The 26,303-nt window shown below is 44.0% G+C and overlaps 1 protein-coding gene across 1 annotated transcript in view; it reads left to right on the top strand.

Annotated features, from left to right (window-relative positions):
- The window catches only part of COG5 (component of oligomeric golgi complex 5), a 196,686-nt gene that overhangs the window by 157,446 nt on the left and 12,937 nt on the right, over nucleotides 1–26,303 (top strand). The window contains exons 17-19 of the mRNA XM_081101799.1: nucleotides 1,981–2,084; nucleotides 7,355–7,592; nucleotides 13,745–13,821. Coding sequence (XP_080957925.1) covers nucleotides 1,981–2,084; nucleotides 7,355–7,592; nucleotides 13,745–13,821 — 419 coding nt within the window. The remainder of the gene's footprint in view (nucleotides 1–1,980; nucleotides 2,085–7,354; nucleotides 7,593–13,744; nucleotides 13,822–26,303) is intronic.

The raw sequence follows: 26,303 nt of genomic DNA, 5'->3' as shown, positions 1-26,303 counted from the left end.
GATGTGATCATGGTATTACTCCTTTGTTCTGTGAATAAAATCCTTTATAGGAATTTATTTTCAAATATCAGACTGACCTTGGTTATGATTTATTACCCTTTTTATGTATTCCTGGATTTGATTTACCTAATGTTTGTTAAAGATGTTTGTATCTATAATCATCAGGGATATTGGTATATAGTTTCTTGTAATTCTTTGCTTGGTTTTTATATAAAGTTAATACTCACCTCACCAATTAGGTTTGGAAATGTTTCATCCTCTTCTATTTTCTGGAAGAATTTGTATAGAATTTGTACTGTTTTCTTCTTTAAATACTTAGTAGAATTCACCAATGAAGCCATGTGGGCCTGTAGTTTTCTTTGTAGAAAGTTTATAACTGCATAGGATTGATTTCCAACTCTGATGTAAAAGGGTATCTAACTACACATCCTGCTACAAATAATTATGGGGAAAATAAAAAAAACACACAAACGAAACAAAAAGCCTACTGTAGGGCTTTGGAGATGAGAAAAAGCTGGATGTGGAAATCTAGAGCACGCAACAAGAAGAGTTTCTCATTGTGCGTGACTTTGCTCTAAAAGTGGTGACTGCAGTCCTGGCTCAGGCAATTCTGGGTGGCTAAAAACGAGAGAAAAACAAAACAGAACGAAACCTGCAGACCTTCAGGCCAAAGGAACCTGAGGAAAGAGCCCAGGTCAACCAGGGCTGCTGGAAAGTGAGAGGCAAACCTCAGAATGGAGAGAGTCAGGGGAGAAGGATGCCCAATCTCTGGTCCAACTCTGCACTAGTCTTCATTTGACTTATCAGCCATGCAGGTACAGAGCAAACTGAGAGTGGTTTTTGCGAGTAAGGCTTTCGGAACTGAACCGAGATCTAAGGCATGGCCAACCTGGTGCCCTATCCCCGCATCCACTTCCCTTTAAATTCAAACCTTTAACCACGTTTTTGCATGGCTGAGAACCCATCACTGATTTCCCAGTCCCTTCAGGATAAACTCCCAACTCCTTAGCCCTCTACGTGGAGTACACCTGCTGCCTGGCTCTTTCCTACATAGGCAGGCACCTCACGCTATCGGTATTGAAGGCTTGCAGTTCCCCAAATGCATCAGCTTTCCCAGGCTCCTCTGCCTTAACATAAGCCCCCCTACCCCTACCCTGTGTCAAGTGGTTCTTCCCTATTTGTCCTTTGAAATTCAGTTCAAGCAACACTTTTTGGATTTCAGATCCTCTCAGTATGAGTTGTCTCTCTCATGATCTCCTAGCGCTCCTAGAGCGCTGATATCACTGTAACCTACCAGTGTCAGAGGGCTGGAGACGACATTTAGAAGTTTATTGAATAAGGGTCCTATTTAAACTTTTCTTGTTGGATGAAATCATTTGTCTGAGTCAAAGCCATCCATCTTCATTCTGTGTATAATCATAACATATATAATGTTCTTAAATTTTTTATTTTGAATGTTTAGATTTTAGTGTAAAACTATTGAAGCCCGGTCAGTACTTTTACACTAAAAACCCATAACTGAGGTCGAGCGTTTGGCATAACCTACCCAATGGTCATATCTCACTACAGAACAGTTGCTCAGTCTTAGCACAACTGACATATTAGTTCTTTGTTGTTGGAGACTGTCCTGTAGGATGTTTAGCAACATCTCCATCTTCTGCCCACAAGATGCCAGCAACAAAACCCTGGCTCACCCCAGTTGTAACCATGAAACAATGTCTCCCAACTTCATAGTGGCACTATTCCTCTCTTTTTCTAAAATGAGCAGTGTGGAGGAGTTGAGATTTTTCAGTGCCATGTTCTACAACTATTAAGCTTTAAAAATCATTTCTGACAGCAGTTAGGGAGAGGAGCAGACTTCTGTTGAGTTATTATAACTACTTTGATAAAATAGGAAAACTTTAAGTCAGAATGCTTCTCATATCAGATTTCTTTGTTAGTCTTCAATTTTGTTTTTCCTCCCTTTTTTCTTCTTTTCAGACAATCCATGTTCTTATGGGAAATGCTGTTCAACCCTTACTGACTTCAGTGGGAGATGCTATAGAGGCCATAATCATCACCATGCACCAAGAAGACTTTTCTGGGTAATAACTTTAAACCAAAATTTTCACTAGCCTTTGTATTTGTTTTTCATTCCCCTCTCCACGCCGATATCCCCTGAAGTCTCCTAATATCTAGAGTTTGTTCCTCTTGTGTCAGAGTTAGCCTCTAACCTTATCCTACTTTATTCATTACTAGAGGCCTGGTGCATGAATTTGTGCACCAGTGGGGTCCCTTGGTTTGGCCGGTGGGATTGGGCAAAAACTGGCTGTTCGACATCCCCCAAGGGGTCCCAGATTGCAAGAGGGTGCAGGCCAGGCTGAGGGACCCCACTAGTGCACAATCGGGGCCTGGGAGCAACTGCGGGAGGCCAGCCGGGGAGGGACCATTGGATTGGCCAGCCCGGGAAGGACCGGGGAAGGGCTCCAGGGATTATCTGGCCTGTCTCGCTCAGTCCCAATTGGCCAGACCCCAGCAGCAAGCTAACCTACCAGTCGGAGCGTGTGCCCGCTATTGGTCAGTGCAGGTCATAGCAACTGGTCGACTCTCTGCTCCCTGGTGGTCAGTGCATGTCAGCGAGCGGTTGAGTGGCCTTAGCATATCATTAGCATATTACACTTTGATTGGTTGAACGGCCGACCAGACTCCCAGACACTTACCATATTAGGCTTTTATTAAATAGGATGAGCACCATTAGCAGATGAAATTTTTTCAGTTCTTGTTTTCATTATTTCTCTCCTGTCATTGAAGCATAGAATCATTAACATGTACAGGACTCAGCTTGGCACTTAAGGACTTTTGGTAGTCTGTACCATCATCTCTTTCTAATTTTATCTTTTTTTTTTACTTTTCACAAACTCCGTGTACTTGAGTTCTCATATAGGCATGGTATTCCTTGTGTCAAATCCAAATCCTGCTCCAGCTTTGAGGGCAGGCTCCGCCAGCCTCTCCCAGAGGGATTTTCCTTTCTCAGAGTTTTGTGGCAATCTAATCTAGTCATATCACACTTCGTCATAAACATTTTGGTATTGTTTCATAGCTGTTTCATATGCTTATCCATATCATATTATCCTGAGAATAAGAATCATAGTTCCTAACCAGTGTTTACTGCAGTCTTTTTAAGTAGAGTTAAATGGTTTTGACTCAGTATATTAGAAAACCTTTTATGGAGAATTTGGAATAGTTATTGTCGATGTGAGAAATGTCCAAACCAAAAATTTGTTTGTGCCAAACAGAGGATACACCTGGAATCAGGATCTCAACAAACTGAGAAAAATGTTCCCAAGAATAACATTTCATGTTTAGTTACTATTTTGAACTGTCCTGTTTTTCTTTATATTCATGTTGTTTAAAAGAATATCTACTTTATTAAATTTCCAGCCACTAGTCTGTTTGTGGAAAAATTGTGTGATTATTACACTATCCTTTAATTTTTCAAATCATTTATCATTTCATTTATAAAGTATTTTTTGAAGGGTAAAACATCAGTCTCTATTTTTTATAATGGTAGGAAGCACCAAAGGGTAAAGTGATTCTACACAAAAATGCTGTAATATTTGGATATAAGAATATAATAAAAGCATAATATGCTAAGTGTCCAACTAGTTGACCATTTGGTTGACTGCTCAACCAGTCGCTATGACACGCACTGATCACCAGAGGGCAGACACTCCGACCAGTAGATTAACTTGCTTCTGGCCTATCGGGACTAGATGAGAGGCCTGTACACTTCCTGGAGCCCTCCTGCGGTCTCTCCGCAGCCAGCTGGCCAACCTCCCGCGGTTCCTCCCTGGCTGGCTGGCCGGCTCCCATCGGCCCCAATTAATCCCGTTCACCGGCCAGGCCGAGGGACCCCAACTATGCACGAATTTGTGCACCAGGTCTCTAGTAAGAATATAAAATTGCTGATACCCCTATTTGGGAAGAAATGAAATTTGTTCAAATGTGAACTGAAAGGTTACAGTTAGGCAAATCATCTGTGTCTCTGAAAAGTAAGCAAAAATGAAGTGATTTTTAAAGTCTTATTTTATGAGTGGTGAGATACTTCAATAATTATATTGATGAGCCAAACTAGTGCCTACAGGTAACACAGTAGACATTAAAAGTTGGTTTCCCAAATAGGTATGCTCTTACTAGTTTGCCTAAATACTAGTGAGCCAGATTGTTTCTTTAACTGTAGGGTTATTATGAAATTGAAGCTTTATTTTAAGGTGTATAACATCCATGTTTTTCCCCCAAATGGCCTTTGATGGTTCCATTTCAGCTTCTTCATATGCAGCAGATACTTGAGATTCTACTGAAAGTCATTTTCCATATATGGAAGTATACGACTGTGGATCACTGTTGCTTTATAGTGTATTTAAAGTATTGTTCCTATAGCAAAGCAATAATTTTCCCCCTTTCTATAATATTGTTGTTAGTAATTCTGATATGTCATGTCCTATATGTATGGCTTACATGAAACATAACGTAAAGTTGGATTAAACTATTCAAGATTAGGCACCACTTTTACAGTAGGGATAGCCTCTAAGGGACACACTTGCAAAATCAAAAGTGAACACCTGCCCTCCCAAGTCCTCTGCACTTCTTCTAGGTAAAAGGAATAAATCAGGTTTATCTTCTAGGCCAGTGGTTCTCAACCTCCCTAATGCCGCAACCCTTTAATACAGTTCCTCATGTTGTGGTGACCCCCAACCATAAAATTATTTTCGTTGCTACTTCATAACTGTAATTTTGCTACTGTTATGAATCGTAATGTAAATATCTGATATGCAGGATGTATTTTCATTGTTACAAATTGAACATAATTAAAGTATAGTGATTAATCACAAAAACAATATGTAATTATATATGTGTTTTCCGATGGTCTTAGGCGACCCCTGTGAAAGGGTCATTCGCCCCCCCACAGGGGTCGCGACCCCCAGGTTGAGAACCACTGTTTTAGGCCAACCCCAACCTCATCTATAATGTGGTTATAGAATTCCTTCCTATCTAACAAGTAATTCTCAACATGGTTTCCTGGTATTTGGAATTTGTTTAATAGGACCAGGGGGTGCTCCAGGAATGGCTCTTGTGTACATTATGTGAGTCCTCATATTGTAGTTGAGCTTCGCTAGCTATTGGTGTGTCCCTGGGTGTGGTTGACTCTCAGGTTGTCAGTGATGATTGGCCATGACCATAGTTTATGAGCTGCTGTGTAGGGGCAGACCCCAGGAACAGAATTCATCCCAGCAAGGTGGAGAACTCCTTTTGGGTGTGCTTCTTGTGGAGCTAATGAGGTCATGCTCTGTTTGGTCTGAAGGGAGCCACTGGTATGCTGGCTCCTATGTAGGTCAATGTCAGAAGCTGCCTGTGACCTGCCCTTGGCTCCCTGTTAGGAGTTACAAAGTGATCTACACTTAGTAGTTGTCTGTGCTTTGCCTGAATGCACATGGGATGGGCCAAACTGTGTACCAATGCCTGCTGCCACCAGTACCAGGCCTGGGGCACGTCAGCAAAAGGCCCAACGCACTTGGCAGCCTGCTGCTGCTGGATAGGCTCAGCCACTGAAAGAGCCATAGGTAATATATGAGTTGTGTGATTTAGGTTCTCAGGGAGGTACCAGAAGGCTACCAGGTTAATACAGATTGAAACTCAGCACCAGTGCCAGGTCCGAGGCCACTGAGCAGAAGTCTCTGGGTACACCAAGGCCGGCCGTCATCTCCTTGGGGACTGGTGGCGGTGGTGGCATAGAGTCTCAAGAGCCATTAGGGATGAGCCAGTCGAGTTCATCAGGCAAAAGCAGATTAAGATTGGGTAAGGTGGAGGAAAGGTGACACCCATCAGGCTTGCAGGCAGAAGGCCTTCACTGTAAGCCACAGAACTAAGCCTCTCCCTGTGTCTGTTACCCCCATAGCCCACCCGGACTCCCCAGGAGTTTCTCAGGAAATACTGCAGCACAGGACCTGGCTGGTCGCCACCAGCAGAGTCCACCGCCATATGCCAACTGGGCAGGGCGGGGCCTCGGAGTCACCAGGGTGCAGCTAGTGCAGTACTTCAGACTAATGCCATGTGTGTTAGGGCATGGGGGACCAGCACAGGCATGGTGGCATAGGTCAGGTGCAGGGGGAAAATAGCCCTCTCCCTAAATCCACACAACTCACTCTTTCCCTGTGTGTCTCTTGCAGTCCCTGAGCTTGAATGGAATTTCTAACTACTTACTCTATTCCTATCTGCTTCTGGAAGCATCCTACTTATAATAACCATTGCTGTATATGAAAATAAGCTCACCTCATTCTCTTGCATTTGAGTCAGTTTTTCTCTAGACCATTGCCACTTTCTTTATGTCACTCTCAGAATGTGGAAACACTTAACTTATATTTTAAAAACGATTCAGTGTTATGTAGCCAGTGATCTCACTGGCTAGTTAATTAATATCAGGTGAGTTCTAATTTTGATTTAACTCTTCTTTCCTATAAATATTTCACATTCTTTGAATATATTCTTTAAAGAGCAATTATAAACACTTATAAATAGTATTTCATGGAGCATCAGCTGGCATCATCTATTGACCCAATTAAAGCCTTTTCAAATCTCATCAACTGGGAGGAAAAATTGCATACGATATGTATTGTTACATAGCCAATTCCAAAGTCAGAATTCTACTGTTGGACAGATCAGATTAAATAGGACCATAGCAGAATCATCTTTGCCACGAATTTGTTTGGGAAAGGCAGCATTTATAAAGTGTAAAATGCTATTTCAGGACCCACTATTCAATTCACTAACCAGGTAAAACATATGAGTGGATGAAGAGTTGTAAATCTGGAAGAGTCCTTAGAGGTCAAAGAGTATGTAAGGCACTGACATGCATTATCTAAGACATGTGCTTGTCTATTTCATTTTTAATAATCTTGAGCTGCCCTGGCCAGGTAGCTCAGTTGGTTAGGTCATCGTCCCTATACACCAAGGTTTTGAGTTTGATCACAAGTCAAGGCACATACATGGAAGAACAATGCGTTCATTAATAAGTGGAACAACAAATCGATGGTTCTGTCTCGCTCTCTTGCTCTAGAATCAGTCAATAAATAAGATTCCCCCCCCCCCAAAAAAAAAAATCTTTAGGTAAATGGATTCTACGATTCTCTCAGTAATCCTCCTAACATCTTAAAACAACCTTTAGAATATAACATAAGCATTGTTATATGCCCTTTAACTCTTAGCAAAAATAAAAATAAGCACCAGAAGGGGGGGAAATGCTCAGGATTGATGGGCAGAGGGGAGAACAAAAGCCAAATAGTCCCTTTAGTGCATTGGCTGTTTTTGTCTTTTGCAGGTCATTACCCAGCTCAGGGAGGCCTGATGTCCCTTGTTCTCTATACATGAAGGAGCTCCAGGGTTTCATTGCCAGGGTTATGAGTGACTACTTCAAACACTTCGAGTGCTTGGATTTTGTCTTTGACAACACTGAAGCTATTGCCCAAAGAGCAATTGAACTTTTTATCCGCAATGCCAGTCTCATAAGACCTCTCGGTGAAGGTGGGAAAATGCGACTTGCTGCTGATTTTGCACAGGTAAATTGATGCACAGCTACAAAGGGGGAAACATTCAGCCTCAATATTCTCTGTTAAGTAAAAGATTAAATATGTCTTCTTCAGTAGTTTAAAGAGATGAAAACAATAAATTTATTTAAACCTAATTGCTAATAATAATTTTAAAAGTTTAGTGGTACTTTCATAGCAGATATTTTTTTCTTTAATTTAACAAAAGAATCATCACTCATCTTGGATACTTCATGGTTAAGGTGCAGTCACTCATTCCACACTGAGGCAACATTTCCTACTTTTATATAATGTGGAGCTTTCTCACTGTTTTACTGTCCTACCAGGGCAGGGGAGTATTGATAAGAGTAATTGCTAGGAAGTAATACAGACAATGAAAGTTACCTTTCAAACTCTGTAAAGAGAAGGAGCTCTCCAGCACATCTGACCCTCTGGTGCCAGCTCACCACCCAAGACAGTGCTTTAATGCCTGTAGCTGCACAGTGGCCGGGGAGACAGCGTCGGCGCACTTGGGCCCCTGTATTAACCAGAGTGCCCTTTTGGTATATGAAATCATTCCAAGCTATGTGATGTGGATGAGGTAAAATGCCATTAAAATAACAGAACCACAGTCAGCTTTTATAAAAAGGACATTTTTCTTTGTCCTTTAAGACATATTTTTAAGCCTTTTAATAGTATCAGAGGCAAAAAGAGACATACACTTTTATTAAAAGATTCAGAATCAGATAATTCGCATATATGTAGCATGTCAAAGGTGAAATCATTTTTAAGCCTTTCAAAGTTGCTAGCTTTACTAGACTAAATAGTTATTCAAATGGATTATTCATAGTGGTTTCCCAGACCTGCCCCTGCGCCTCCCCTCCCCCGCTGCTCATAAAGACAGACAAAATTTAATGTCCCTAAGTATTCCTGTGTGCGTCTATGGGCAGGTCTTGGTTTATTTCTGCCTGGAGGAAAGAATGTGGCAGGCTTCTTATACAGGGTGGTGGTTGGCCGTGCTCCCTCCTACCTGAGAGAGCCACCAAAAGGAACCAGGTACATAATATAATGTCTCAAGAACTAGGCTCTTTGCATATCAGTCCCTCTAGAAATAAGTCATCATTATCCCCAAATGATACGCCTGAGATCAATAGACCACAGTAAAGAGCCTTCCTTTGAGAAATGCGCCTTTGGTAGCCTTAGTGAGAAAATAGAAATGAATGTTATCATTAATGTGGCTCCTTTAACCTTTCCCATTTTTATAAGCTTCCTTCTCAGGCACCTACACATTTTGCTTTGTTATTACAGGCATACTTCAGCTTAAAGAGAATTATATATAATAGTGTCTTACTTGTCCCTCACTGGGTTTACAGACTGTTATTGAACTGAAGACACAGTGACATACCAAGACCTGCTCTTATTTATTAAAAATGTTATGAGCTATATGCAAATGAGTGCCTGTTCTTCTTTTGCCCTTTCCTTCTTAATTTTGTTCCTTCTTTTCCTCTCCTCCCCTCCCCTCCCCTCCCCTCCTTTCCGTGAGCTCCCTCCCCCACCAGTTTATTTGCATTCTGCTCCAGCTGGTTCTTGAGTCACTCTGCTGGAGGCAGCACTTCAAGTCCAATTAGAGTGGCAGCAGAGATGGCCAGAGGAGAGTGCTGTAGGAAGAAGGCGCTTTTTGTTTTTGCTTCTCATTTTAATATGTTCCCTATGAGTCTTGAAGGATGGAAAGTGTTGTCTTTTGACCCTTCCTACTGCAGCAAGCACCTGCTCAAAATGCATAGCATCCAACGGCAGGGCTGAGCCACACCTTCCTAAAACTTCATCATTACGAATTTTATTTGGCATGCCTTCTTTTTTTTAAAACATGTTGCCCAGTAAACCAGACGTTTTCTGAGGTTCCTTCCCTTTATGTAAATGAAACACCTATATGCTCTAAGGCAGCGGTTCTCAACCTGTGGGTCGCAACCCCTTTGGGAGTCGAATGTCCCTTTCACAGGCGTCGCCTAAGACCATTGGAAAACACATATATAATTACATATTGTTTTTGTGATTAATCACTATGCTTTAATTATGGTCAGTTTGTAACAATGAAAATACATCCTGCATATCAGATATTTACATTACAATTCATAACAGTAGCAAAATTACAATTATGAAGTAACAACGAAATTAATTTTATGGTTGGGGGTCACCACAACATGAGGAACTGTATTAAAGGGTCGCGGCATCAGGAAGGTTGAGAACCACTGCTCTAAGGCATCCTTTGTTTTTCATTTCTGAAGTATATAGAGAAAAGGCATTTACAACACAGCATTTCCTCGGTGTTAATAGTATATGTTCCAGTCCTGTAATGGCATTGGTTGCTGCAGTCTGTATGGTACTGATTTCTTTGTTCACTCCTGTACAGTGTGCCCCGGTTTTAGAACGTCCCTCCATTGACCTGGGGAATGGCTTCCTGGGCCTGTGGGTAGTGGGCACAGGAAAGACAGGTAGAAGTACTACCATCATCATATTTGTGACGAGTAATTTTGGCAAATATTATGCAGCGGTTACCCCCACCCATATTTTAAAAGTTAAAGTGAATTTGGAGTATTTATTTGATTTGATTTGCTGTCTTACCACAACTGCAATTATGTGTTGTTGTACCTCAGCTTTCAGAATCGTACTTGGGTGGAAGTATTTTTCTGGGGTCAGTGAAAACACTTGAGTAGCGTCACCCTGGCATTTATATTAATGACAGGCGTCAGCTAGGAACTAGAAAGCCGTAGACTGCCTCATTATTGAAACTGTATTCAAAAATTAAACAAAGCCATTGAGGCCACTGGAATCAGGAATATACAAATTCTTTGTGGGTTTGAAAATAGTTCTTGTGAGAAAAATGCCTGCTATTCAGGCATAAATGACAGAAAAAGAAATTGCTCAAGAAGAGACCACTGGAGTATGTTTGGGAATACTGATTATTTAGCATAAGGTCCAGTTGCAAAGGTAGATAATGGTATATTTTAAAGATTTCTTTAGGAATCCTAACTTCTCCCCACTGACACCATTGCACAGGTGAAAGAGAAAGTGGTTGCAAGATGCCATGGGGAGGGTTCATGGTGAGGAAGTACCCAGCACACAGCCCCGTAGGAATCAGGTCACAGCACAAGGTGGTTTCCTACAGGTAATTAATTCCCTACTGTGACCACATGGTCTCTGTGTCTACACTCATCACACAGCAGCCGAAAGCACTAACTTGTCCAAGGCCATGGGGCTCTGCTCATTCCGGATCCCTTCAGGGACTTGTCCACAGTGTCCTCTGAAGCACCACTCCCTCTGCTTCTCTTTTGTTTCTGCCTGAGGGAATGGATGACTGCTGGTGTTACCATTAAAATAGGTACTCAGGGGTACTTCTAGCAGTTTCTATTTATAGGTCTTCTAGTGTCCTTGAAGTAACATTTAAATCTACGTTTCACTTTTTGCCTAGAAATACAAACTGAGAAAACAAAACAAGATAATCAAGATTCTAATTTCTCTTCTAATTCCTATTGCCATTTCTCATGAACAGTGTCAGGGCAGGTGTGTCCTGGGAGCATCCAGAGATGCCCTGTGGTTAACCAAATGTCTGTGGTGGGAAGGAGCAGCTATGTAATTAGTTCTCCAGGCCTGCAGCTGACCGCTCATTCCCTCCAAACGGGAGCTGAGGAGAGGCAGTTTGCACATGCCATTTTTGTATTCACAGCTAATTGCAGGGTCACCTCCTCTCAGAGTAACACTCTGCCCTTTAGAAACATGGCCTTTATTATTTAATGGAATTCTGGCAAAAGAAAATGGTTATGGATGAGAAATTAATTTTAAGCACTTAACATTTTGAAATTGTCCTGTGGCATAGAAATCTCCTGCATCATCATAGATTACACGCCATACGAGGTCATATTCTTTTATATTGTAATTTTTCCCTGCAGCCACTTATTTGCTTTTATGAAAAATACTTCACATAATTTCAGTCTGTAAAAAACATATACCCGCGCACGTGCGTGCACACATACGCACACATGCGCGTGCACACAGGTGCATGACTGGAATTACCAACTCAGATAGATGATAATCACACTTTTCCTTTGTGCTCAGTGTAAAGTAAATGACACATTCTGAAGAAAACCAGGAACTCCCACAGAGAATAGACACACAGCCCCCCCCGAACAGCCCACCACCCACTGTCCTTTGAGTTGAGCACCAGCTCAAAGCTGCTCTGTTTTGCATTGTTGGCAAGAATCTTTTTATTTATTCTTCTCTATTTTAGCAAGTTTTTCAAAATGGAGTTTTCCTCTAATGCAGTGATGGCGAACCTATGACGCGTGTCAGAGGTGACACGCGAACTCATTTTTTTGGTTGATTTTTCTTTGTTAAATGGCACTTAAATATATAAAATAAATATCAAAAATATAAGTCTTTGTTTTACTATGGTTGCAAATATCAAAAGATTTCTATATGTGACACGGTACCAGAGTTAAGTTAGGGCTTTTCAAAATGCTGACACGCCGAGCTCAAAAGGTTTGCCATCACTGCTCTAGTGTATACTCTGTGTCTGTGTTAAGAGAGAAATTCAGCCCTAGCTAGTTTGGCTCAGTAGAAAGAGCATGGGCCTGGGGACTGACGGGTCCCAGGTTTGATTCTAGTCAAGGGTATATACCTTGGTTGCAGGCTTGGTCTGTGGCCCTGGTTGGGGCGAGTACAAAGGCAATCAATTTCTCTCTCTGTCTCTCTCCCTTCCATTCTCTCTAAAAATCAATGGGAAAAATCCTCCGGTGAGGATTAACGAAAAAAAGAGAGAGACATTCACCTGCTCAGAAGTCACCCTCACGACCTTATGAAGGACCCTGCCCTCCAGTTCTCCCCTGAAACTCAGTTCATACATTTGATACCATGGGTCATTTTGCTGAATAATCATCATTGTATGCTTGTGTATGTATGTATGTATGTATATATGTGCATATATGTGTACACACACATCTTCCTTGGGATTTTTGAGTAATGATTATATCATTTAGATAAATATATCCCCTTCTTTGCTAAATTTGAGAAAGCAAGACAGTCTCATTCATCTTCTCATCCCCATGTCTAGCTTGTAGTCTGCAATGGATTGGGAATCAAAAATCTTTCTCAAAATAGGGATTGTTTAGGTCTCCATGGTCTTCCAATGACAAGGAGATTTGAACAGTTTTTCAGAAGAATGGCCAGCAGGATGGAAGCTCCCACTTTCCTTTTGCATGTTTTTCTTGAAGACAGATGCTGCATTACCGGGGAGCAGCCTTGTACTCAACTATTTTCTAACCCATCCTTTACTCAAGGGTCCTCTTTATACCAGGAGTGGAGAGACAGCATCCTCTGAGTGCCACATATGCAAACACTTTGCATATGCAATTGGTAGGTAAAGAGCAGGTAGCCTAAATCCTCCAATTACTGACAAGTAAAATTTCTAATCAAAGGAGGAAAATAAAGAGAAGTGAAACCAATAGTTGCTAAATTATTGTCTGAATGCAAATTTACTAAGCATATAAATGAGGGAAAGTTTTAAAAATACTGATAATAATTGCCAACATTTAAAGAGACTTACTATATATGTAAGGCACTGTGCATGTGTGGAATTATCTATTTATCTGAATAATTGTATGAAGTAGATGTTATCTCTGCTTGAAAGATGAGAAACCTGGAACTTAGAGTTTAAGTTTAGGGCCACACACTAGTCATTGAAGACTGGAATTCTTACACAGATGTGCTCCCTCCAGAGTCCGTGCATTAATCACTTGAGCCAGCCTGGTAAAAATTGTCATTATTTATATTTAATATAAAAGAGCTTGTTATGCCTACTTACAATATAGGCACAAAGTCAGTCTTCACACCTTCCTTTTTCTGATCTTTTTAATGGAGAAAAGGTCTAAACTTTCTCCTCTTACATAACCAAAAATATTTTTGTATTTTCTTGAAGGAATCGTCTCATTTTATGCCCTTTACTAAATAAGCACAAAAGTTATCTAAGTTCTTATCTTTTAATAAATTTGATTGACTTTTAAAACTTGTCTCACGGTCAAGATAAAATTAAATTTAGTGCAAGCTACAACTTTCTATGATCCAGGTGTATCTCCAGTTCACCTTAGGATTCTGGCATTAAAAGCTATGAGTGCTTTCTTCTTATATTTCAGATGGAGATGGCTGTGGGTCCGTTCTGCAGAAGAGTATCTGATTTAGGAAAGTCCTATCGAATGCTGAGGTCATTTAGGTGAGACATAATCCTGTTATTGCTGTTAATATATCCATATCTATTTGCAGATATATCCTGTTTAGCTGTATGAAATTGCCAACATTTAACTCCTTTGTGAACTACAACAATGGCAGTTTCCTATGGTTCATCTCAAAAGTTATGCAAACCAGAAACCTGTATAGAATTATATGCAGTGACTAATGAATGTGTGTGTGTGTGTGTGTGTGTGTGTGTGTGTGTTATTTTGAGTTACAATTCACAAGATTGAGATGGTAAATTTGATTATGTTCTTTCTAGGGGAATTTTTTAATTCCATTTTTACAGAAGTATATTGAACAATACCAGACAGTTCATAATTATATAGACATCTTTTTCTGAAATTTTCATTCATTCATCACTCTCAATCCAATCTACTTCTATAAGTAGGTCTTAGGTTATATTCTATAGCAAAAATATTGAATAGAATATTAAAAGAAGTGTTTAGTGATGAAATGTAGTTAAACTGAAGATAACTAGTATAGTTGAGCACAAAATTTAGAATTGAGCTTTCTAAAAATCAGTTAAAAAAAGAAAAACAGTGAGTTAATTCATACTCATAATGTAAGACTATACCAATTTAAGGGAAAATACTTTTCAGTGCTGAATGCTTAGATAGGTTTTTTACCAACTCAGATTTTAAGGAATTTTGAGTTGCATGATAACTGGTGTCTTCAGTCGCAGATTATAGAAGATAAGATGTTCCTGTGGCTATTTTTTCAATAAGCCATCACTTCCCAAACTTTTTCACATCGTGGCACACAGAGAAAATGTATACATTCAGATGGTATCTTACCATCCCTGAGGGCTGAGGGGATCACCATAATATTTATCACTCTTTTGTGGCCATGGCATACCAGATGAGAAGCCTTCATATAAACTATCCATAATGTCCAACAGCATACAGGGTGGGGCAAAAATAGGTTTATAGCTGTGAGTATGCAAAACACAGAATTTATTCTTGCATTATTTATTAATTATTATTTTCCATATGAAAAACTGTAAACTTATTTTTGCCCCACCCTATATAATGGTCTTTGAATGTATTTCTATGAAGATAAAGTAAGAGAGTCCAGTCACAAAGAAAAATATTTTTTTTAGAAAATACATTAAAAATAAAAAAGGAGAGTCTAGTCATGTGGCTTTCTAAAAATGGACTCAGTACTGGAAACTAGAGTAATCAATAAGCAATACGTCCTTTAAATAATCATTTTTCTCTCCTATTTCATCCAAGTTTTTGATAATAAGGAAATTCAGGTGTAATGTCACTTGAGATATGAGAACTTAAGGTTGTTGATTGAAGAGAGAGTCCTGTTCGATTCCCGGCCAGGGCATATGCCTGGGCTGTGGGGCTCAATCCCCAGTAGGAAGTGTGCAGGAGGGAGCCAATCGATGTTTTGCTCTCATATCAATGTTTCTTTGTCTCTCTCCCTCTCCTCTCCTATCTTTAAAAATCAGTTTAAGAAAAAAAAATTGTGTCACAGTATGGTGATATAAGGGTAAAAATAAGACCAATTCTGTTTAAACAGTCACTTAAGATTCTCATATGAGAAGAGGACTTTGAAGGATCATTTTAGTTTGAATAGTGACACCTTCTAGTACAGTGGTTCTCAACCTTCCTAATGCCGCAGCCCTTTAATACAGTTCCTCATGCTGTGGTGACCCCCAATTTCATTGTTACAAATTGAACATAAAGCATAGTGATTAATCACAAAAACAATATGTAATTATATATGTGTTTTCCGATGGTCTTAGGCGACCCCTGTAAAAGGGTCATTCGACCCCCAAAGGAGTCGCAACCCACAGGTTGAGAACCACTGTTCTAGTACCTATTTATAAAAAAAAATAATGATTGATCAATGTATAATAAAAAAAAAGCCTGTTTTTTATTTCTAGTTTCTCTCATGGAACAACAGTCAATCTAATTGGGTTTCAAACTTTTGACCATGACTTACAGTAAGAGTTATTCTGGCCGAAACCGGTTTGGCTCAGTGGATAGAGCGTCAGCCTGTGGACTGAGAGGTCCTGGGTTCGATTCCGGTCAAGGGCATGTACCTGGGTTGCGGGCACATCCCCGGTGGGGGATGTGCAAGAGGCAGCTGATCGATGTTTCTCTCTCATCGATGTTTCTAACTCTATCTCTCTCCCTTCCTCTCTGTGAAAAATCAATGAAATATATTTTTTAAAAAAAAAGAGTTATTCTGTATCACAGTCTGGCATCGATTTGCGTGCAAACATGCAGGCATACTCAGACCCACACATGACACACATGCCCACTCGTGTGTCATGAAGCAGTCATTATTTTTACGTGTGATATGCTCTGACATTTCTTTTTATTTGATTATTTTAACCCACTAAATGCTTTCATGACTCACTAATGGTTTGCATCCAGCAGTTTCTCACCTTTCTCACAGGAAGCTTAGCACTTCCAATTTAGCTGCTCTAGTAACAGCAGTAGGGTTTGCTCCTTTCTACAACTATGAAGATTTATGCCCTCTTCTCCTGGGATTCTGGTGTACCTGAGCTTCCTCAGCACTTATATAATAACTAATGACCCAGTGCATGGATTTGTGCACATTGAAAGGAAATTAATTAGAAGGTGGCTGGGGGTGGGACTGGGCAAGACGGGCATGACGTGCCCTGGAGCCAACCTCTGTGGTCCCTCTTGGTGTCTGCGGAGTGAGCAGGGTACCTCTGGCAGGTGGGGTCCCTTGGCCTGGCCTGCGGGGATTAGGCTGAAACCAGCTCTCCAACATCCCCCGAGGGGTCCCGGAGTGTGAGAGGGCACTCTGCAAAGTTGCTGTCGTACAGGGTGTGGAACGCAAAAGCAGGTGTGCAGTAAACCAGGTTTGTGGCTGACAGTGCCCAGCAACAACATAACCCACAGTCGAAGGTGGAATCGCATGGCCCGTGAGGAATCAGGCTCCCTCCTCTCTGGTTCCGGGGTGCATTGCCCAAGAACCACTGCTGCCAAGTCACTGCAGCTTGGCAGGCTCCTGCATTGAGCATCTGCCCCCTTGTGGTCAGTGTGCGTCATAGCGACCAGTCGGATGGTGGGAGGGACACTTAGCATATTAGCCTTTTATATAGATAGACTAGTAGCCCGGTGCACGAAATTCGTGCACTGGGGGTGGGGAAGTGGGGGAGGGCCCCTTAGTCTGGCCTTCACCCTCTCCAATCTGAGACCCCTCCGGGAATGTCCAACTACCTGTTTGTGCCCACACTTTTAACAGATAACAGCTCCATTGTTGTTTCTTTCTTATGCTTAAAACCATTGGAATAGTAGGATTCAAAGTGTGTATACATTTTGGGAGGACACCCTGTATATCTGTAGTCAGCGGTGAAAGAAACCAACAGCAGATTTGGAACCCCCAGACAGGGAACCTCGCTCACTCCCCACATGTCTCCCCACTTCACTTTCCACCTTCGTGGGCAGCAGGAGAATCAACGTTTCCTCTCATTAATTTGGAAAAGCACGTCCTGTCACCCACTGCCTGGCAGGAGTGCACTAGGCCCCAAGCAAGCGAGGCTCAGTCAGGGCAGCCTTTGCTCATGGGTGCTGGCACCCAAAGTTCACATTCCTCCTCTACAGTCGCCCCAACTATCCCACTGTTTCACTGAGAGGACGGAATTCCTCTCCGCCTCTGGGTTCTTGATCTTGAACGCTGACCGAAGGCACCTCAGCGAGGGCCGCCTGCGCCCACGAGGTGTGTCTGTCTGCACCTGCTCCCACCTCAGCATCTGCATTAACCCCCTAGAGGTGATCTCTTAGCTGCACTGGCCTCCGTGGGAACAGGGCATCACCACTCCACCCTCTCACTGTCATCTCACAGGCGCCCACCCTCAGCACCCAGAACACCCAGACACTCTCCAAAGGACGTGAGCGCATCAGAGGGGATGTGTGCACATCCTGTGGGGGTGTTAGGCATGCTGGGTTGATGGAAGTGTGGTGGAGAGGCGGGAGGGGGGTGGCGGGGGGAACTTGTGCACGCCTTGGTTTGCAACTGTTGCAGGCGCGGGAGGGTGACAGTGTGCTGGGGGATGTTCGCACGCCAAGGGGGGATGTGCACACTGGAGACCTCTGGCTTTGCAGATCCGCACACCCCCGTGGTGCGGCCAGGAGGATGTCAGTCTGGCCCGCCATGGTGGCTGTCCCTGCGATCTTGCACCTTCTGGGCCAGGAGGCAGATCTTGCGCAGCCACTCCTGGGCGCTGATGGCCTGCAGGTGCTACTTCAGCTCAGCCTGCAGGCTCCGCTTGGCGCGCTCACAGCTGTCACCACCACCATGTGGGGAGTACAGTCCACCCTCCGCCAGCCTGCCTCCCCTGTCTAGAGGCTCTCTGTGCTGCTCACCTGCCCAGAGTGACTGGGGCTGGGTGGAAGCCAGGTGTCCTGCCCTGCCCAACCCCGGCCGATCCGCCCCTGTGCGAGCTGCTGCCCCGCCGGGAAGGGTCATGCATCCAGGTCCCAGGACCGCGGACAGCCTCAAGCACTGCCCCCCACCTGGAAGGGTCACAGATCTGGGTCCTGGGACCGCGGCCGGCAGGTCATGGATCCGGGTCCCGGACCACGGACAGCCTCAAGCGCTGCCCCCCGCCCGGCAGGGTCACAGGTCTGTGTCTTGGTTCCGTGGACAGCCTCAAGCGCTGCCCCCTGCCCGCCAGGTCACGGATCCGGGTCCCAGACTGCGGACAGCCTCAAGCGCTGCCCCCTGCCCGCCAGGTCACAGATCCGGGTCCCAGACTGCGGACAGCCTCAAGCGCTGCCCCCTGCCCGCCAGGTCACGGATCCGGGTCCCAGACTGCGGACAGCCTCAAGCGCTGCCCCCCGCCCGGCAGGTCATGGATCCGGGTCCCAGACTGCGGACAGCCTCAAGCGCTGCCCCCTGCCCGCCAGGTCACGGATCCGGGTCCCAGACTGCGAACAGCCTCAAGCGCTGCCCCCTGCCCGCCTGGTCACGGATCCGGGTCCCAGACTGCGGACAGCCTCAAGTTCTGCCCCTGCCCGCCAGGTCATGGATCCAGGTCCCAGACTGTGAACAGCCTCAAGCTCTGCCCCCCGCCCGCCAGGACACGGATCTGGGTCCCGGACCGTGGACAGCCTTGCTCGCTGCCGCCCGCCTTCAGTATGCAAATTAGCCGCCATCTTGTTGCTTCATGGTGGGGGTCCCCACTGGGTGCCTGGCCAGTCTGGGTGAGAAGCTGGGGGCCATTTTCAGGCTGCCCACACCCCCTTCAGGGTGGGGGTCCCCACTGGGTGCCTGGCCAGTCTGGGTGAGGGGCTGAGGGCTATTTTCAGGCTGCCCGCACCCCCATCAGGGTGGGGGTTCCCACTGGGGTGCCTGGCCAGCCTGGATGAGGGGATGATGGCTGTTTGCAGCTGGTCACACCCCCTTCAGGGTGGGGGTCCCCACTGGGGTACCTGGCCAGTCTGGGTGAGGGGCTGAGGGCCATTGTCAGGCTGGCGGGCGACTGAAGCTCCCAACTTCTCCTTTTTTTCTTTTTTCTTTTTTATTCTGGGATTTATTTACCTTCTATGACTGTCACTGGAGCTGAGAGCTGGCTTTAGCTCTGAGGCCCAGCTGCAGCTCTGAGACCTCGGCTGCAGAAAGCAGGGATCTGGGTTTGTTTGGGTTCTATAATTGAAACACTGTTGTGGTCCTGCTGGCTGAAGCCCGGCTGGCCAAAAGCAGGTTTCTGGGTTTTGTTTAACTTCTATAATTGCAACATTGTTTCTTAGAGTGCAAGCTCAGAGGCCGGCAGCGGCAGGCGGGGAACCTTGGCTTCCTCCATCACTGGAGCAAGCAAGCTTCCTGTTTGCTTCAGCTGCCTGGCTGCCGACCGCCATCTTGGTTGGCAGTTAATTAGCATATCACCCTGATTAGCCAATGGGAAGCATGTCGGAGCTACGGTTAATTACCATGTTTCTCTATTATTATTTAGGATTGTATCTTATCTACGAAGCATTCTCCCAAACTTGAATTCAGTGAAAAATTCTAACAGAGTTTTCTATCTGCCAATATATTTCAACAGTCATATTGAATCCACAAAAAATCTATTGAATAGGTCTTAGCATTTTTTCAACTGATAGGACTTGGACAACCATTTGATAAAGATTTTAGGATTAACAAGATCAGGAAATAAAATGAAAACATACTGTATTCTGAGGTCAAATCTAGTTCTAGTCTGCAAAGAATGTTTTAGGTCCCATCTTTTGAGAGATGTCAGTATGCACCACTGCCTCTGCCTATAAATCAGTGGTTCTCAACCTTCTGGCCCTTTAAATACAGTTCCTCATGTTGTGACCCAACCATAAAATTATTTTCGTTGCTACTTCATAACTGTAATGTTGCTACTGTTATGAATCGTAATGTAAATATCTGATATGCAGGATGGTCTTAGGCGACCCCTGTGAAAGGGTCATTCGACCGCCAAAGGGGTTGAGACCACAGGTTGAGAACCACTGCTATAAATGTTGGAAAAGCCCTTGTCCCTGCTGCAGGCTTCTCCACAGTTGTCACATGGAGAGAATTGACTTATGGAAGCTGACCTCTTTGGAGGGGTCTACAGAATCCCTTCTAGAGTATAATACATCAGTACAGAGTAACCTTCATTCCAGTATCTCAATTGTAGGCCCTCTATTTGCCTACCTGCAAAAACTTGTTAGAGATCTGTCTCTAATTCAAAATCAGTTCCGAGCAGTTGCAATGAAAGGGCCCACTCTTGTTAATCTTCCCATCTGTGCTGTGGGTTGTGACAGGGAATAGGCATTATCCACTGCCATGTATAGAACTGGCTTGGCTCTCGTTCAGGATCTCTTTTCCCAAAACGTTCTGAATCAGTGGAATGGCAGTCGGTAGGAGATTGGCCAAATAATATAGGCCATGTTCAGTGGATCAAATACATGCAACAATAAGCAATTTGTATTGTTAGTTAATAACTAATAATATGAAAAATACTTCCCAGTGCATCATGAAATGAAGTGACAGATTACTAAACAGTATGTGTGATATGATCCCTACTATCTATATATATAAAAGCCTAAGCGACCAGATGACTGGCCAGTAGCTATGAATTGCACTGACCACTAGGGGCCAGATGCTCAACTCAGGAGCTGCCATGACGCACACTGGGCATTTAAAAATAAACGGCACCATGGACCTGGCGCTGACAAACCAACATTGGCTTCCCCTAAGAGGGACACAGGCCCTGCCACCACCCCGGGACGACACACCACCAAATCGCAGCCATGCTGCCAAGACCCCGTGGCACAAAATGTGTCCCACAGCCCAGACCAGAAACGGTAGCTGTGGGCCCCAGGTAATGATGTCATGTAGCAACGCCCAGCTTCCTCTCCGTAGTGACTAGCCTCCTTGGAGTTTCTTCAGCCCAGGAACAGAACTTGCTATATAGCCAGGTGCAAACATTTTCCAGTTTAACCAAATGTCTGTGAAGCGTTTTCCCGCGCCTCATCTCATTTGATCCTCACAGAAGTCCTCGAGTAGGTAGATGGGAGACATGGTGGAATTCTATTTTCTTTTCATTAGCCGGAAAACGGAGATTTACGAAGCTTAGAAACTTGACCTGACTGAAAAGAAGAAATGGTGGACCTTGAATATGACTTCAGGTTTTCTCACTGCGCAGAATATAGTCAAACACTGCTGCACTTAAATATGTTACCCTTTGTTCTCCCTGCGTGATCAACAATAATAATCTGCTTTGTGTTGTTATTTACTGCTATGTTGCTGACAGTTACCTGAAAGAGAGGTAGGGGTGCTTTACTGTGCTGGAAAAAGTTTAGCTAAATCAGAAGGCAGGTCTAATTAAGCAAGTTTATTCTGTACTAGAGGCCCGATGCACAAAATTCGTGCAAGAGTAGGCCTTTCTTCCCTTGGCTGCCAGCACCAGCTTCCCTCTGGCACCTGGGACCTGGGCTTTGTCCGGAAGGACATCCAGTCTAATTAGCCTATTATGCTTTTATTATTATAGGTACATAAAAGGCTAGGTTGACTCGCTGGCGCCAATAGCACGCATGTGTTTCAATCTGTCATTGTTGATCATGAATTTGGTTGGCACTTCTATTATAGAGAAAGGGCAAATAGCGATATTAAAATATTTCAGTTAATTTCCTTTCAATGTGTACAAATCTGTGCACTGGGCCACTCGTTTTTAAATAATAATGTGTGTGTGTGTGTGCGTGTGCATGTGTGTGTATAGAGGAAAAGCCAAGAATGATAAACATCAAAATGATATCTTCAGATAGTAGGATCATCACTAGTGATTTTTCCTTTAAAGGTTTTTTTATACTTTTCAAATTTTCTGTCTTGGTTTCATAGTTGTAGTCAGAAAAGTCAATATATGTTAAAATCTTTCTTGCATTTGTCCCCATTTTAAAATAACAAGGGAGCTAAAAAATAATATAAATACACTGAAACATTATGCAATGTGTGTGTGGCAGGGAGGCAGGAATAATGGGCAGCCATACGATCCACACTCAGCAGATTGGGCCTTGGTCTGAGTTAGTGGCAGTGGCTGCAGAAGAGGGTAGTGGGCCCTTTGCAAGGCAGTGTGACAGTGCCGGCCAGAGAGCCTGCAGAGCAGACCCCAGGGCCTCTCTATCTCTATCTCTGTCTCTGTCTCTATCTCTATCTCTATCTCTATGTCTCTGTCACACACACACACACACACACACACACACACACGCGCGCGCGCGCGTGCCCTCCCCCATCACACAGCCATCAGTCGTAGGGCACTTTCTTGACAGTAATATTAGTGGACTGTTTAATTCAGCCAGCAAGCTTCTTGCATACATTTACATTTTACTGTCTCCGTTAGGAACATGACATATATGATTTTCTGCTGCCTCAGAAAGCTGCCCACAGGGATTTGCCTGGGTGATTTCTGTCTCTACAGCAGAGAGGCAGAGCTCCACCTGGCCAGGGGCTGGAGAACTCTGACCCTAGACCTTCTCAGTGCACATCTTTGTGAGGCAAAGGGCAGAACAGGGACTGCGTGCCTTTCACCTGCTAGAGACCAGGCCTGCCTTCCACCACCATCTTTCCTCTGCAGGGGTCAGCTTTGCCCCTAAAGTTTGCCCCCAGCCGCTCTGCTAGAAGCTGTGTTAGGTTTGCTGGAAGAGCAGGAAAAGCTGCAGGCGATGTGGGCTGTTGTGATGGGTGTTGTGATGAGGACCTGGGAAGAAGGAAACCATCAGTAACTCTAGAATGTTCATATCAACTGTTTTTAGTTGTGGGCATGGTGCAGGTTTCTCGTGTCTACAGTTGGTATTGCTGAGCATCTGCTGCTTAATCCCAGCCCTCCGTGCTGCGTGTTTGAGAGCTGAAAGGCAGCCAGCCCTCCCAGCAGCTGCCGTTTTTAGCACTTTTAGCATGAGGACCCCCAAATGTGTTGTGTCCTTTCTTTCCACTTTTGAATCTGGGACTGGTCAACCCATCCCCTGAAATAGCTATTTCCCAAGGTTTTTAGGTTCTTACCTCCAAGTTTAGATGTCAGCATCGTAACCAGAAGGCAGCGCATCTGGGGCTTGGTTTATTGTTTGCCAATACTCTTGGCAGTGCGAGGAGCACCTAGTCAACATGCAGGAGTAGATTTTTAGTTTATTATCGTTTTAATTCTAGAAATCACTTTTAATCATTTACTTTATGCTAATCCTGTGCTCAGTGTTGTATTGATATTTTCTCATTTCACCCTCACAACACTTGCAAGTCAGGTATGACCCCCTTGAGGCAGCTGAGGCTGAGAGAAGGTATGTTACCAGGGCAGCACGTCTGAATTGCAGAGCTGTGTTTCAGCAGCAGGCTTCCTGGTCCCAAAGCTGTGCTTGTAACCACCGCTTCTTATTCCAGAAGTTCCCTTGTGTTTGTATTCTGGTCTTAGAGCTGCATTTGAGTGCTTCCACAACCATCCAGAAAAATGTCAGAAAATTTAAAAGAGAATCACACATATACACACACCCCCCACACACCCCATACACCCCGCTCCCCGTGGGAACCTTCCCTATGAAATGCCCCATTTCACTGTCTTAGGCCACATACAGGCTTCTAGGAGATGCATCAGGAACCTCGAGCCCAGTGTACCCTTTTCTATAGAAAGTTGGCCTGAAACCCTCACCTCCTCTTCAACCTGGTCTGCTGGATTGACAGTCTGGACCTAAGAAAGGAACCTCTAATCTCTCTACTTCCAGCCCTCCTCACCCCTCGTCATCAGCCCCCCTGTTTCTCTCTCTTCTGGGATACACGTCGCCCCTGTTGGGTCTCCATCCCTCCCTTCTCTCAGAAGGCCCTCAGTTGTCCTGGGCAGGGGAGTTATGTTTCCTCCTACCACCTCTCATTTCTGTGCCGGTTCCAGATCTCGGTGCACAGTCTTGGTGGTCCTGCTACCTTCCCAGGCCCTTCACAAAAGTGTTGGACTGAGGTGGTGGCAGGGGGATGGGCCACCCCTAATGTTGAGTGTGCACATAGGCGCAGCAGGACTATTGTCTTTCTTCACTTTGTAATTGTCCTTAACAGAAGACTTCCGGCTATGAGTCACTTCACTGTGGAGCTCCCCTACTAGAAATGCAGCTTTTTCTAATGGGACCCAATACTTGATTAGTTAAGACTACCTGCTGGCTGTAAAGTTTAACCTTGAAAGTTCTATTGTTTCTTATTCTCTAAGAATGACATTGTGGCATTTGGGGTACCAGTGTTTTGTAACACCTTAATTAACCTCCTTTTGTTCCTTATATTATCTCAGATGGTGATTTATTTTTTAAATTGCTGGTATTTCAAATTCCACTTGGATTCAGGGAGAAGGGAGGTTTTCATGCTGTGTCTGTCAGACTCTTTAAAAAGCACCAGAAATGTCTGCATTTGATGTGTACAGTTAATCATGCCAGTGATGCATAATCTCGAATCAGATTTAGTTGTGCTTTCTATGGCTGTTTAGCAGTCCTGTGAGTGGCAGGGGCGAAGATTTGGTCTTGGCAGAAAAATAACTGCAGTGACTCAGAGCTCCAAAGGGACAGGTGATTGACTAAAAGATCCCATTTTAAAGTGAGCTGGGTTTTACCAGACCTGGCCTCTGCAGGCATCTCAGCCAGCAATCTCATATCTGTCGGCCTGCGAGGTGGCATATTGCAGACCGTTCCTTTCTCCCTGTCTCCCTCCCTCCTTCCCTTCTTTTTGCCATTGTATCATTCGCAATTTGCAATTTGCATCAAGAATATATGGAAGGAGAACACAGATATTCAAACCATAAAGCTAATTTAATTACTATAGGTAAGTTTCCTATTTGACTTCAAAGTTCCTGAAGCCAAGGATAAAAGAGAAACAGAACCAGCTATGAAATTCTCATTTTCAGAAGGAAGGAAATATACCTATTCCTATAAGAAAGTTCAGTGTTTCTTAGTATTTAATTTCGAAGTCCTTTTACATGGGACTTCACATAGGGAGCACCAAGAGAGATGGGGACTGAAATTCTTGATTATTTTCCTGTTGTTGAGGCAGAAAGGATTCCATAGGGCTGTCCTTCAGTAAGTCAGAGACCGTCATGCAGGACCGACCGCCTAGGTCTCCCTGTGTCATGAACTAGGATCAAGATGAATTCTACCCTGTCATGTGGCACAGGCAAGAGTGGGCTCTTCTGGGGACAGGGGCAGAGCACAGAACCAGGGTCAGCAGGGAGAGAAGTGAAGGCATGAGTTCCCCTTCTCCCCACACCCTCAGCGTGGCCTCACAGGCCTGCCAGCGTTCGGTGAGCCTGTGACCCCGTGGAGGGACCCCATCCCCACTGCTTCTTCCCCTGTTACAGCTCAGATGTGGGAGCATCTTGTCAGTGGTGCAGTAAGCAGGCTGGTGGGCCACATGCTCCACCTGCAGTTCCAGGGAGCTACCTGGGAACGCCTGCTGCTGAGCACGCAGGGACCTTGGGCTGCATGAACTTTCAGCTTCCCCTGCTGGGACAAGAGGTCTCCAGTCTGTGGGAAGTGGAGCTGGATGCAGCCTCATCCTCATTCCAACCAGGGTCAGCTTCCAGAGACCTTTAAGACAGCACCTCTTGGGGTCCCCCAGGAACTTAGGGTCATGCCAAATAAAAATAACTCAAGAGAGGCTGTGAGGATATGGTTCAAGTATGTAGGTAACTGGAGCCTACTTTGACCCAAAGAGAGTTTGGAGTACCTGAAGAGAGAAAAATTTCATGGGCTTCAAATGGTATCCTGTGAACATTTTTTCAGGTTCTTTTTAAAAAATAATTTTTTATTTTTTCAATAACAGTTGGCATACAGTATTAATTTCAGGTATACAACTCAGTGATTGGACATTTATATAACTTATGAAGTGATCACCCCCATAAATCTGGTACCCATAGAATATTATTGACTATATTTCCTATGCTGCACTTTACATCCATGACTGTTCTGTAACAACCTATTTGTACTTCTCTCTCTCTCTCTCTCTCTCTCT

This window comes from Myotis nattereri, assembly GCF_964212035.1.
Source record: "Myotis nattereri genome assembly, chromosome: 11".
Classification (NCBI taxonomy): domain Eukaryota; kingdom Metazoa; phylum Chordata; class Mammalia; order Chiroptera; family Vespertilionidae; genus Myotis; species Myotis nattereri.
The sequence above is the reverse complement of the archived record's forward strand: the minus strand, read 5'-3'. Positions and strand labels throughout refer to the sequence as shown.